The following is a 15033-nucleotide window of genomic DNA, read 5'->3' on the forward strand; positions in this document are numbered from 1 at the left end:
GGATTTTGTGATGTCAATACTAAGGAACCTGCAGATACATCATCAAGGGAACTGGAATCTCTTTTCCCTAAGCTAATATTCTGGCTCTGGCCTAGTAAAATCTTATATACAACCTTTAAAATAGCTGGGGAAATGTGGCAATTCATCAGTTTGCTTCAATTCAGTAATGTCTACATTTGAGAAAGGAGCCCACAGCGAGCAATGCCACCATGTGGTGGAGAGATTTTTATGTAGAAATGCTACCTTCAGTCAGAGAGACTGGAAGGCTGAAGACCTCTCTCAATTTATTTATTTATTTTATTTTATTTTATTTATTTTAATGTTTTATTTATTTTTGAGACATAGAGAGACAGAGCATGAACAGAGGAGGGGCAGAGAAAGAGGGACACACAGAATCCGAAGCAGGCTCCAGGTTCCGAGCTGTCAGCAGAGAGCCCGACGCGGGGCTTGAACTCACGAACCATGAGATCATGACCTGAGCTGAAGTTGGACGCTTAACCGACTGAGCCACCCAGGCGCCCCAAAGACCTCTCTCAATTTAAAGGGCCACTCAGAAACTAGAAACAGAGACACAGACTGGCGCTTTAGGAACTGTGTTTTAGTGTTGATGACTTTCTGGATCCTTTTTCTGTTTGTCTCCTTAAACAAGCTACCACTGCTGCTGATTCAACATGTTTCATCTATACATTTTTAATGGGTATTCCTGTTATTGAGAATGTGAGCAAAGAGCTATTAAATTCTTTTAGTATTAGTATAGCAAGAGTAAAAACAAAACAAATCTTTTTACAAAACATGATTGAATCTCATGGGGGTAGGATTTCACATTCAATGAGCACTTACCAAGAAACTGCCAGGCTTTTATATACTTCATTTACTTAAGATAAGGCTGAGAGGTAGGCAGTCTATTTTTAAAGATAAACAAACAGGGACTGAGGGTGAAGAACCCACAGCTCTAAATCTTCAACTCTTCTCAATACTGCCAATTGCTTCCTTGGAGGTCTCCCAGAGAGACAACCAGGGACATCCTTGGTTTCTCAGCATCCCCTAGAAACCCAGGATCATTTCAAGGAATTATTCAATGAGAAGTCTTCCTCTTCACCTCATCTCCTAATCTGCAAGAAAACTATCATTAAGGCCTCCTACATCAATTCTCCATTCACCACCAACTCTGCAGCCCCCGCCTGTCCACACTGCCCAATGCCTTCCAAACAGTTTCCTAACAGGGATGTGAGCAAAGTTTAAATCAATTCAGCTGGCCACTGCAGGTATCTTGTTCTACCTTCAATAGTTTCCATTCTCTCAGAGATGGAGCATCCACTCTATAAGTCAGGTACGTATTATTCGAGTAGGAGAATTAAATAGGGTCACAGAGAGAAAAGGCTGAAGAATTTGACTTTTTTCTTTACTTGTATAGAGGAAAACCAGCACATAGATGCATCCACAGTATTTAATTTGTTTGGATAATAGTTACAGATAAACAGGTACACTCCATATACAATTACCAATACTTTTTTATACAGTTCATATTTCAGTACATCAACACTATTTTATTTACACTCTATGTACATTAACATCTTTCTAAAGTCAGTGCATTGTCAACAAGTTTTATACAGTAATTTACAAGGTGAATGTAGTTAATAGTTAATTTAATAAATTTTCTGCTAGTCATGAATTAAAAAATTAATTACAACCAATATAACAAACACAGATCAAACAACATTAGTAGATTGTGCTACCTGCTTAAATAAAACATCTGTAAGTAAATTATTTAAAATCTTCCACTTTTTCATGGGACTTGTCCAGGTAGAAATGGACAGATTTTTATATAACTGAAATCATGAAACTTACAAAGCCTGCATTTTGTCTGACTTTATAATATTTTATCATTTAGGCCACTCCTTCCTACTTGTAATTACAGTCCTTTTCTGAATAGCGTTTAAACTTACGTAGCCATTTAAGGCAACCTTTCCAAATGCTCTGAGAACTGAATAATAACCGGCCTCAGATATCAGAACATAAATGCTTAATTACATTGGTACCTACTATCTATGAGGAGGGAAGGTTAATGAAATCTGACAATTAATGAGAATCACTTCCAGGTTCCAGATTAATAAAAAGAGACTGAAATGAAAGTGAAATGTTCACCTCACATATATTTAAAAACAACACAGGGGGAAAAAATGCTGCCTGAAATAAATAACATTTATACTTTTGTTCCAGTTTTGAATTATCAGAGGAAAAAATGAAGTAAGCAAGAAACGTAACTTTTGATGACCATTACTGTGAAATTATTAAAAAAAGAAAGAAAAAAAAGACAAACTCCAGAATTAAAAAAAACCAGACATGCAAAAAACCCAAAAGTTTACTTCCTAAACCCACCAATTAAATTAAAAATACACACTATCAGTGTTTGGGATGTGTTTTGTTTTTAAATTTAATATGGGGGCAAAATACCCCATATTCAAGTTAATTTATAGCCCTTACAGCCATCAAATATGAACAAGTTTTAAAAAATTCATTTGCATGTATTCTCTCTTTTTCTAAAGTGCAAAACAAAGAAACAAAGAATAAACAACCACTAGTTGTAAAACACCATCCAGCTTAGATGCCGCTTTCCCTCTGAGAAGCTCTTTGTGCAACATGGGCATGTGACGATGGTGCAAATGTTGGCAACTATCCTACTGCACTCAGCAGTGGTGGGGGATACATTTTTGAGGACACTTGAAGTAACCTCAAGGTAAGATGCCTCTATCTGGAGGGCTCTTTTAGCTGGATTTCCCAGGATACATTTTTTTTTTTCCCTACAGGGTCTCCAACCAAGGCCCTGGGTAGAAGGCACACAGCTCTTAAGAGATTCTCCCTTTCAGACTGACCACTTATATACATGCCTCTGCCATGAATGGCTGGTTGTGTCTCAAACACAAACACGACAACAGAAACAAAAAGCAAGAAAGGCATAGAAATAGTGGGAAAATGGTTTAAAAAATAAATAGAAAAATGTGTGTCCATGCCGTAAGAATCCTTTGCACGCCTTCTGAACTTATTTTCTCACATCTTGTCAATAAAATGGAATAAAACTTTAGGAAAAAGGAGGTAGCATATCATGTCGTCCCCAGACAACACTACAATTTTTTGTTTTACTTTGACTCCAAGGAAATTCTTAGCATTTTGTTATGATTATTGGTAAACTCTACACTCACTACATTTGTTTATATCTGGACAAGCACAATTTAGTTCTTATTTGGTCCCAGGTGGCTGGTGCCAAACCCTTTTGTTTACAGGCTAATGGTGGGCTCCGCCTGAAAGTTCTCTACCAGAGAGCTTGTGTGAGACACTTCCAAACCAAAATATTACTACTGTTATGCTAACTGCTATTTTAATTAGGATTTTTATTTTGTGCTTCAGGGTCACAGGATAAAATAACTACATTTAGCTTGCCTTTCACAGAGAAACTTCTGCCAAATGTCAGCTACAGGGAGTCATCTCCCTCACCACCAGCCTGTCTAGCAGCCAGAGTGGTAGCTTTACTGTAACACACAATACTTTTTGTAATCGGACTCAAAGTCTTCATCCATGCTGCTTGTGTCTGCCATCTTTTTGCCATCGATCTTTGGCAGAAATTGTGCATAGTCTATCCCCTGCTGCTCATAGAAAAGAATGTAGGCAGAGTCGGTGTCAATTTCATCAGGGTGAAGTTCCTGAAGAGGCAAGAAAAGCCTTTAATAAAAAAGTCATTACTATGCTGGCCCTAAATCCTTGCTAGGGAAGGGAGGACCAACCCTCTTTAATTACTAAACCAGACTGATTCCAATCAGCTTAACATTTTGGCTGTCTGATACCTGTCCTAAACTAAGCCCCATTATTTTCAATGTTTGTTTTGGGGAAAATATTCTGACCACAGACAGTCAAAAGAATGACTAAAAGCAAAGAAAAAACCATCAAATTCTAACAGCTCAAAAGATAAGAACTTTTTCTCATTAACAAATACCTTCTTTTTCTTCACCATTCATGTTTTCATTCTGTGCTCTGTACATCATTTAAAAAAATACTTTTTAATGTTTATTTTTGCGAGAGAGAGGGGGACAGAGGATCCAAAGCAGGCTCCACACTGATAGCAGAGAGCCCGATGTAGGGCTTGAACTCACAAACGATGAGATCATGACCTGAGCTAAAGTTGGATGCTTAACTCACCGAGCCAACCAGGTGCCCCTGCACATCGTTTTTGTTCCTTTAATACTGAAGACACCTATATACTAACAGAAATATTTCCTATTGAGTACAAAGTCTATTATTTCAGCAAATGTCCCTCAGATCTGTTGACATTTGTTTCTTTTATTCAAAGATGGGGGATATTTACCTTACAGCTGCTGTCATTATAACAGTACCACTTGCTGTTTGGGTTTTTGGCATAAGTGACGTAATGGCCCCCACCCAGAATTCCTGAATGGCACTGTAAGAGAGAAGAAAGTAGAGGTATGTTAGTAGTTAACAGTAGTCTGGTCAGGGCACAGTACTAGGACACAATGGGGAAAATACCAATCACTTAGGTGATTAAGAAAGATGTTTTGGAACCATTTACCTTTTTCTAAAAACAAAACAAAAAGAAAAATCAAAATTTAAAAGCTCCAAATCTTACCATTTTACACTTGTAATTATATTTTAGAAAGAAAAGTTCTTAGGAGTACATAATTTTTCATGACTTGAACCCATGACTCCAATTATAATGATTACATTACTATGCCTTGCATACACTGGGAGCATCTTGAATTCTATCCAAAAGGCCAAGATATCTACTGCTAACTTCGTCTATCACCAAGCTCAATGCCCAGCAAATAAGCAGGTCCTGAAAAAAATGACTGATGAATGAATGAATTAATGAATGAATGAGATGAGTGAACAAATCATTGAAAAGTGCAGATCATTCTGAAAACCATACAACAAACCACTTACCGAAATTGCATATAGATTATAAATAGGCTTAACACGAACATCTTCTCTTTGGTCATCAGTGCTGTCTTCTTCACTGTGGTTTTCAAGCTGACCATTGCTGTAGCCATTGCCACATGCCTCATGCTCATAAAGAAATCCATTGGCTAGAGCTACTTCGTGGTCCTGGGGGGTGACCAGTTCAGTTTGGCTACCCCCCATCATGTGCCCCCGGCTCAAGGAATCAGCCAGCTCACAAACTTGCCCACCTCCATTCTCTTTGCAGGCATCCAAGTTCTCCTTACTACTTGACAGTTTATTTTTGCTGCCAATCTGGGGTAGCCGGAGCCTCCCTTTGCTCCTCCCTAAAGTCCTAGGGCTACTGTTAGGGCTGCTATTTTTGCTGGAGGGACAGCTAGTTCCACTCTTTCTTGATGAAGACGGAGAACCTATGAAAGGGAGAAAAGGAAAAGATTCTTAAATCCAAATGCCACAAGTTTAACCAGCCACCAAATGCTAACTTTGAAGTAAACTTCACAAGTGTACACATAAAGGTAAATACAGGGGTGTTCTGACCAGCTACTTTTTATTCCTATCATGCAGTGACAAATTATATTCTTGTCTTCCTCAGGCCAAGCTCCTACAGGCAGCAATGTCCTAAAAACATGAAGTACCATGTAGGGTCTTAAAAACAGCAGAAAGATGAGGGGCGCCTGGGTGGCTCAAGCAACTGGTTGAGCATCCAACTTTGGCTCAGATCATGATCTCACTGTTCGTGGGTTCAAACCCTGCACTGAGCTCTCTGTTGTCAGCACAGAGCCTACTTCAAATCCTCTGTACCCCCCCTCTCTTCCCCTCCCTCATTCTCTCTCTTACTCTCAAAAATAAACGAAAACATTAAAAACAAACAAACAAACACAACGGGGTGCCTGGGTGGCTCAGCTGGTTAAGCGTCTGACTTCGGCTCAGGTCATGATCTCATAGTTTGTGAGTCTGAGTCTTGCGTCAGGGTCTGTGCTGACTGCTCAGAGTCTAGAACCTGCTTTGGATTCTGTGTCTCTCCTCTCTCTGCCCTTCCCCTTTCTCTCTGTCTCTCAAAAATAAACGTTGACAAAAAATTTTGTTTAGTAAATTTAAAAAAACAACAGAAAGATGAAAAATAAAAAAAATAAAATAAAAACAACAGAAAGTTGTACACCCGAGACAAATATAACACTGTGTAATAATTATACTGGATTTGAAATAAATAGAATAAAATAAATAAAATAAAATAAAATAAAATAAAATAAAATAAAATAAAATAAAATAAAAATAAAATAAAATAAAAATAAAAATAAAAATAAAAATAAAATAGCAGAAAGATAATTTAGGTCAGATTCAGTTCAAAACAAACAACTGGACTAAGGCATAATACAAATACATACTCTCCTTTGTTAAATTAGATTACAGAATATGATTAAGTACTTACTATTGGTAGGCACAGTATTGGGAACTCTCTACTATTTCTACCTCTGTAGATCCTGTAAGGTAGTGGGTCTCAAAGTTTTTGGTCACAGCCTCACTCACTTCCATATATACTCTATATACTCAAAAATTGCTGAAGACCTTAGAACTTTTGTTTATATAAGTTATATATCAATATTAATCATATTAGAAATTAAAACTGAGGAATTAAAAAAATACAATACATAAGCACATATTTCACTGACAGTATCATCACATATCATGTTGGCTCTGACTCCACTACATATCTGTTAGAGAATGAAAGTGAAAAGGTAAATATTGTCTTAGTATTTTTATGAAAGAACTTCTAATCCTTCAGGTCCCCTGAAAGGGTCTCTCAGAGACCCTCTAGAGGTTCCCAGACTATACTTTGAGAACCTCCGCCGTAAGGGAACAAGGATGACAACTATTATTCATGATCACCATATATGTCAGGCATTACGTAAAGTGCTTCACTCTTGATGCAGCAAATCCTCAGACACTATGAACTTTTACAAATGAGAGGCTGTATCTCTTGCTAAAAGTCACACAGGTGACTCAAATCTAGACAGGTCTGATTCAAGGTAGGTTCCTTCTACCTCACACCAAACTGGTGCTCCAGAGTAGAAGACAGGGAAACATGCAACCTACAGGGGTCCCAGGAAAGCCCCTCTCAGGGTGACATCTGGGCTCCATGAGGCCCTTCAGGCTTCCTCACCTTTAGGGCTACTGATGATGTTTGCACTGAGTGAAGATGGGCTCTTGCTCAGGAACACATCCTCTTCCCCAGTTGAATTCTGAGCATCCACTTTCTTCACCTCTCCTGGCAGAACCCTGGGCTCAGAGAGGTCATCCCCCTGGGGTGTGAGTGGCTTACACTGACAAAGAGCCGGGTCTCTTGGTACCAAAAAAGCACTAGGGTCAAAACTTTCACGAGGAAATTTAACAATTTTCTGTGATTTTATCCATCGACCATTTACAAATTGAAATCGTTTAAGGTGAATAATCTGGAGAAGGAAAGGTAGAAAACAATTACATTAAAGGGCTCTGAAGATACAAAATTACATTTAAAAAACTTCAAGTCTAATACATGTTCAAGAATATATACATTTTTTTCAAAAAGAATGCATCTTATTATTTAATGGAGTTATCAGTGGGGCCACTGGCCTTTAGATATATAGCTAACATGATAATCTCCCTAATTTCATAGTCTATGCATATCCAAAATTCTCTCCCAAATTTCTGCAACATCCTGGGTGTCTGTATTTTGCATGTTTTCCTCTGTTTCCTGGGCCTGTCACCCAGACTGACCTTTACTTTTCTCTAACATCACAGAATATCCATCCACAAATATACTCATGAAGACAGAAGACTATACTGAATATTTTGAAGAAAAATGGAGGAATTTTCACAGATGAAACTTACCCAATCTCCGATAGGAGGCTTCTCATTTCTTACCATATCCTTTGGTTCCCACCAGGGAGTTTCAATGTCCTAAAGAGCATAATAAGAATCTCCCTTCTCCTTTTTGCCTTCTCTTTTCTTTTCCAAGAGCAACAAATTCCTCTAATCTTTATACAGTGTTATAATACAGTCTAGTGTGGGCACAGATCTTTGGGTGGCTATCTCTATCCTAAATACTAACAATTTACTATTTATATAAAGAGAAACTCTTCCTAAGGGACATACTGGTATATGGATCTACAGCAGTCCACCAAGCTCTCAACATAATATTTATTTTTCATTATTCTTTAAAGATATCAAAAACATAGTTTTTATATAAATGCCTTTACTGCTTATGTTCTATGTGACTATTATACAAGTATATATAATTATCAAAACTCACCAAACTGACATTTAAAATCTATGCATTTAATTTCATGCTAATTATACCTCAATTAAAAATAAACTTGCCCCCTTCCCACCTACCTATCCCAAGCCTGCCCTGACCTTTTCGTCTCCTCCCAGAGTTCTCATCCCTGGAGCTAGCTAATCAATGTTATTAATTTCCTAGGCATCCATTCCTGGGAAGTCTTTCTGGTCTAAGTAAAGAAAAACCTACATTTACAGTCTCACATAGTAATAAAAAAAAAAAACATGAATAAAAAAGTACACACAAGGTCTAGTTAAAATATATCAATGCCTGGGGCACCTGAGTGGCTCAGTCGGTTAAGCGACTGACTTCGGCTCAGGTCATGATCTTGTAGTCCATGAGTTCGACCCCCACATCAGGCTCTGTGCTGACAGCTCAGAACCTGGAGCCTGCTTCGGATTCTGTGTCTCCCTCTCTCTCCGCCCTCCCCACTTGCACTCGCTCGCGTGCTCTCAAAACTAAACATTAAAAAATATTCTTTTAAACATATCAATGCCTTACAGTTACATTTGCTATGATACTTCTACCTATACAGAAAAAATTTTCTTAAATGAACAGGAAGATCTGTCACTTCAAACTCTCCTGATGAGCAACAGAAGCATCTTCTATTCCATGAAGGAAAAAGGCAGAAGTAGTAAATCACGTGTAAAAGAACACATAAGCCCAAGTGCACCTGTGTGCTTGTGCTGTGGCCATGTGACCAAGCACAGTGGGACTGGAGACTGAGGCTCAGCTGTACTTCTACATAAGAGCCTAAAGGGCGAGCATAAAGATTCTCTCTCTAGAGCCACAAGTGCTTTCACCTTCTCCTGAAGTTCAAATTCACCAAGACACAGAACTTGTGGCACTTCTCACATACTGCACTGAACTACAATTAATGGTCTCTCTCTCCAATTAATAACTTCTCTCTCCTTCTAGCCTGTACGCTCCTTCAGAGCAGAACTGGTAATAACATGTGTAGAACAATTAATCCCTGTGTGCAACACAAAATCCTTGCACAGCACAAGTGTTTTAAGCACTGCCACAGGGAAGGTTTTATTCTCAAAAGTAACAAAATTCCTATTAGTTCATGGCTTCTTTCTTTTATGCTAGGCTCCTGCTCTCTCAGAGGCAGGGCTGAAACATACCAGGATAGGGGGAAGCCTCCAGAGATCCAGCTTCTTGGTTGCCAAGCAGTGGGTCTTACACTTGGAACAATAGTACATCTCATTTTCCCCTAGTTCCTCCTCACTGGTGAAAGCACGGAGGCAGCTGTCCAGGTTGATGGGCTCAGCTTGTGCTCGCCGACTCTGTTCTACACTCTCATGCTCATCTACAACCTGGAAGTGGAAGGAATAAGAGGAATTGGAAAAGGGGTGTAAGGGAGAAAAGGAGTTTAAAATGATCCCATGGCTATGTATCATGTTAGGTGACTCACTCTCGTTTTACTCTACATGAGGAAAAAGAAAACATAACCCAAACTAGAGTCTTTGAGCAAATACCATACTTCCACATTTACTTCCAGAATTACATCAGTAACATCCTGGATCAAATTTCTATTTATATGACCATAATAGCTTTTCTTGAAAATTTTCTGAATTCTTCAAAATGACAAAAACAAGGAACTGCCTATTTTACAACTTTTTAATTATAATGGTATGTTTTATTTATATATATAAAAATATATATTTGTATTTGACATATATATATATACACACACACATATATATGTATATTTATATAAATCCAAAACAGTATCATTTCAACATGTGATCAATAAAAGAATTATTGATGACATATTTTAGATTCCTTTTTACTAAGTCTTTGGAACTATAATACTTCTTAATTTGAATCAGGCACATGTAAGTGTTCAATAGCCACATGTGACTAGTGGCTATTGCACCTCTTTTTTACAATTCTGACATCCTAAAACAGTTTATATGTGAGCTCACCCTCAGGTCAGGGGTGATGAGATTAGGCCATTTATTTTCAACCACAAAGACAGAACATTATCAATATGCTGCAGGCTTTGTAGAGGCTAGGAGAAATAATATCATTGGAACACAGATGCCAGTTATAGATTAAATAAGAAAGGGTATCAGAAAAGTTCACCAGGAGAAGGCAACATACCAGAGCATGAAACCTCATGGGATAAAACTCATTTGCATAGTAAAGTCATGTAACAGAGTTACCAGAATACCATGTGTATCATCTGTTTCCTGCCTCATGGGGCCTTTTCATCTGAGGTGGCAACAAAGAGATGGCAATAAAAGCAAGAGCAGGCTCAAAAAAAACCTATGTTGAGAAGGCCCCTAATACCTGCCCAAATCTCTCTAGTTCTATTGACCAGCATGCTAGACTTTGGAGTAAAAAGGACATAAGTCTAATAAAGGAGAGAGAGCAGAGGAGGTAGTGTGCATGTGTGTTGGAAGTAGTGTGCGGTCAGGAAGGAGAGGAGGACGTACCTAGAATGCAACAGAAAAGGAAAAATTCTCCCTCTCCTGTTCTTGGTTGCCACTTAACAGCAATGGAGAACCATAGTGGGTGAGGCCTAGCACCAGGACTTTGAATGCTACCATAAGACTTCACACACAGATCTTTTCACCCCAGCACGGGGCCTCGACACTCACTAAGTCCAACAATAAGTGCCTCTCTTTCTGGGCAAAGGGCACACACAGGTCCATCACCAAACTTCTTACTCTGTTCCCTTTTTGAACTCATGATAGAACATTGAGCTGCCTGGCTGACAAACTGGCATGGCTCAGCACATTCAGTTTACAACAGGTTTTCATGTGTGGCTTTTTCCTGACATGAGAGGATAGCTAAGTCACAGGCTGTCAAATGCTAGGGCTGATCATGCAATTAACAGTTTTAGCATTGCATCACTGTCCACTTCTAAAGACCTCATACAAAAAGAGGAACTTAGAGGAAAGTCCTCTATTTCAGAATGATAAATGTACCTTGACTTTAGGTCACTGCCTTCTTTCCTGATACTAACTTTCATCATCTTTAGAGCTGGTCATCTGAGGGAAAAACTGACATGCTTCAATGTCAGTGGAAATATGTTGCATCATGGTTGCTGGAATCAGAGTAGAAAAAGAGTAATATTCTTTTCTCATAGCCAGTTAAACATTATCCCTATTATTTCCATCAGGGATGCTTTATGGCCTACCACAAATTACAGTAAGCTGGTAAAGATACTGTTGATCTTTATTGACTATATTTCTTATGGAACACACAGGCTAGATGGAGAAAGGGAGGAAGGTTGACCAAAAAAAATGCATCTGACAATAATTTTTATTTACCAATAAAATTTCCCTAAATGACAAAGATTCCCTTTTTACCTCTTGGGATCCATTCCCAGATCCTCTACCACTATTCAAATAGTTTAAATCACTCATTGGCACCCTCCTCCTTCTTCTGCTTGAAAGCTTCTCCTTAACACAAAACATAAGGAATTGGGGTGCCTGGGTGGCTCAGTTGGTTGAGTGTCTGACTTCGGCTCAGGTCATGATCTCACAGCTCGTGAGTTCGAGCCCTGCGTCAGGCTCTGTACCGACAGCTCAGAGCCTGGAGCCTGCTTCGGATTCTGGGTCTCCCTCTCTCTCTCTACCCTTCCTCTGCTCATGCTCTGTGTCTGTCTCAAAAATAAATAAAAACATTAAAAAATTTAAAAAAAAATTAAAAATTAAAAAAAACAAAACATAAGGAATAAAGTCATAGCTTTCTCACATGATAAAGAATATTAGAAAAAGAGGGAGGTATAAGAAGCTATCTAGTTCAATTATCTATTGAGGAATGTGAAGTCTAAACAGGTGAAAAATAAAAAGACTAAGAGCAATGGTCTTTTTTTCTGTTTACCAAATAAAGCATTTACATAGAAATTTTGGAAAGCATGGAAAAATATAAAAAGGCAGGGAAACTTTTATTCTTAATACAAAGACAAATATTGTCAAAATATTGGCAGCTTTTCTTCTGTCCTTTTCCTAAATAGTATATATTTTTTAATATTGAAAAGATTTTTTAGTATATGCAGTTTTATACTTTGCTTAAAAAAACAAAAAACAAAAAACCATGAGGGGTGCCTGGGTGGCTTAGTCAGTTAAGCATCTGACTTCAGCTCAGGTCACGATCTCGCGGTTTGTGGGTTCGAGACCCACGTTGGGTTCCGTGCCGACAGCTTGGAGCCTGCAGCCTGCTTCCGATTCTGTGTCTCCCTCTCTCTCTGCACCTCCCCTGCTCACGCTCTGTCTCTGTCTCTCAAAAATAAATAAATGTAAAAAAAAAAAACCCAAAAAACCAAAAACCATGATACCTCTTTGGCTAGGTTTATTCCTAGGTATTTTATGGTTTTTGGTGCAATTGTAAATGGGATCGATTCCTTGATTTCTCTTTCTGTTGCTTCATTATTGGTGTATAGGAACACAGGAATGCAACCGATTTCTGTGCATTGATTTTACATCCTGAGACTTTGCTGAATTCATGGATCAGTTCTGGCTGTTTTTGGTGGAATCTTTGGGGTTTTCCAAATAGAGTATCATGTCATCTGCAAAGAGTGAAAGTTTGACTTTCTCATGGCCGATCTGGATGTCTTTTATTCCTTTGTGTTGTCTGAGTGCTGAGGCTAAGACTTCCAGTACTATGTTGAATAACAGTGGCAAGAGTGGACATCCCTGTCGTGTTCCTGACCTTTGGGGGAAAGCTCTCAGTCTTTCCCCATTGAGGATGATATTAGCAGTGAATCTTTCACATATGGCTTTTATGATCTTGAGGTATGATACTTCTATCCCTACTTTCTTGTGGGTTTTTATCAAGAATGAATGCTATATTTTGTCAAAAATCGATACACTGAAAACTACAGAAAGCTTATGAAAGAAATTAAAGAAGACACACACAAAAAAAGGAAAAATATTCCATGCTCCTGGATTGGAAGAACAAATATTATTAAAATGTCGATACTACCCAAAGCAACCTACATATTTAATGCAATCCCTATCAAAAAAAACACCAGCATTCTTCACAGAGCTAGAACAAACAATCCTAAAATTTTTATGGAGCCAGAAAAGATCACAAATAGAGCAATCTTGAAAAAGAAAACCAGTGCTTGCTTCGGCAGCACATATACTAAAATTGGAACGATACAGAGAAGATTAGCATGGCCCCTGTGCAAGGATGACATGCAAATTCGAGAAGCGTTCCATATTTTTAAGACATCCAGATGGCCAACAGGCACATGAAAAGATGCTCAACATCTCTCCTCATCAGGGAAATACAAATCAAAACCACACTCAGATATCACCTCACGCCAGTCAGAGTGGCCAAAATGAACAAATCAGGAGACCATAGATGCTCGCGAGGATGTGGAGAAATGGGAACCCTCTTGCACTGTTGGTGGGAATGCAAATTGGTGCAGCCACTCTGGAAAACAGTGTGGAGGCTCCTCAAAAAATTAAAAATAGACCTACCCTATGACCCAGCAGTAGCACTGCTAGGAATTTACCCAAGGGATACAGGAGTACTGATGCATAGGGGCACTTGTACCCCAGTGTTTATAGCAGCACTCTCAACAATAGCCAAATTGTGGAAAAAGCCTAAATGTCCATCAACTGATGAATGGATAAAGAAATTGTGGTTTATATACACAATGGAGTACTACGTGGCAATGAGAAAGAATGAAATATGGCCCTTTGTAGCAACATGGATAGAACTGGAGAGTGTTATGCTAAGTGAAATAAGCCATACAGAGAAAGACAGATACCGTATGTGTTCACTCTTATGTGGATCCTGAGAAACAACAGAAACCCATTGGGGGGGGGGGGGAAGGAAAAAAAAAGAAAAAAAAAGAGGTTAGAGTGGGAGAGAGAGCTAAAGCATAAGAGACTCTTAAAAACTGAGAACAAACTGAGGGTTGATGGGGGGTGGGAGGGAGGGGAGGGTAGGTGATGGGTACTGAAGAGGGCATCTTTTTTTTTTTTTTTAATTTTTTTTTCAACGTTTATTTATTTTTTGGGACAGAGAGAGACAGAGCATGAACGGGGGAGGGGCAGAGAGAGAGGGAGACACAGAATCGGAAGCAGGCTCCAGGCTCTGAGCCATCAGCCCAGAGCCTGACGCGGGGCTCGAACTCACGGACCGCGAGATCGTGACCTGGCTGAAGTCGGACGCTTAACCGACTGCGCCACCCAGGCGCCCCATGAAGAGGGCATCTTTTGAGATGAGCACTGGGTGTTGTATGGAAACCAATTTGACAATAAATTTCATATAATAAAAAAAATAAGAAAATAAAAAAAATAAAAAATTTGAGATAATCAGGAAAAAAAGAAAAAGAAAAAGAAAAAGAAAAACAAAACCAAAGCTGGAGGCATCACAATACCAGACTTCAAGTTGTATTACAAAGCTGTAATCATCTAGACAGTATAGTACTGGCACAAAAACAGACACTCAGATCAATGGAACAGAATAGAGAACCCAGAAATAGACCCACAAACGTATGGGCAACTAATCTTTGACAAAGCAGGAAAGAATATCCAATGGAATAAAGACAGTCTCTTCAGTAAGTGGTGCTGGAAAACTGCACAGCGACATACAGAAAAATGAACCTGGACCACTATCTTACACCATACAAAAAAATAAACTCAAAATGGATGAAAGACATAAACATAAGACAGGAAGCCATCAAAATCCTTGAGGAGAGAGCAGGCAAAAACCTCGTAGACCTCAGCCGCAGCAACTTCTTACTCAACAGGTCTCCAGAGGCAAGGGAAACAAAAGCA

General features: G+C 38.8%; 1 protein-coding gene and 1 non-coding gene across 3 annotated transcripts in view; one reads left to right on the forward strand and one right to left on the reverse strand.

Annotated features, from left to right (window-relative positions):
• Positions 1-2407: 2407 nt before the first annotated feature.
• The window catches only part of USP32 (ubiquitin specific peptidase 32), a 242486-nt gene continuing 229860 nt past the window's right edge, over positions 2408-15033 (reverse strand). For both annotated transcript variants that reach the window (XM_047080906.1, XM_047080905.1), the window contains exons 30-34: positions 9409-9600; positions 7127-7415; positions 4951-5375; positions 4358-4450; positions 2408-3698 (exon numbers count right to left, since the gene is read on the reverse strand). In XM_047080906.1, coding sequence (XP_046936862.1) covers positions 3525-3698; positions 4358-4450; positions 4951-5375; positions 7127-7415; positions 9409-9600 — 1173 coding nt within the window. In that variant the 3' untranslated portion in view covers positions 2408-3524. The remainder of the gene's footprint in view (positions 3699-4357; positions 4451-4950; positions 5376-7126; positions 7416-9408; positions 9601-15033) is intronic.
• On the forward strand, positions 13361-13467 carry LOC124513688 (U6 spliceosomal RNA). The gene has a single exon (XR_006962508.1). It is a non-coding gene; the product is annotated as a U6 spliceosomal RNA (small nuclear RNA).

This window comes from Lynx rufus, unplaced genomic scaffold (genome assembly GCF_022079265.1).
Source record: "Lynx rufus isolate CCGP_SWC_20201006 ecotype Redwood Valley unplaced genomic scaffold, mLynRuf1.p SCAF_18, whole genome shotgun sequence".
In the NCBI taxonomy this organism is placed as follows: domain Eukaryota; kingdom Metazoa; phylum Chordata; class Mammalia; order Carnivora; family Felidae; genus Lynx; species Lynx rufus.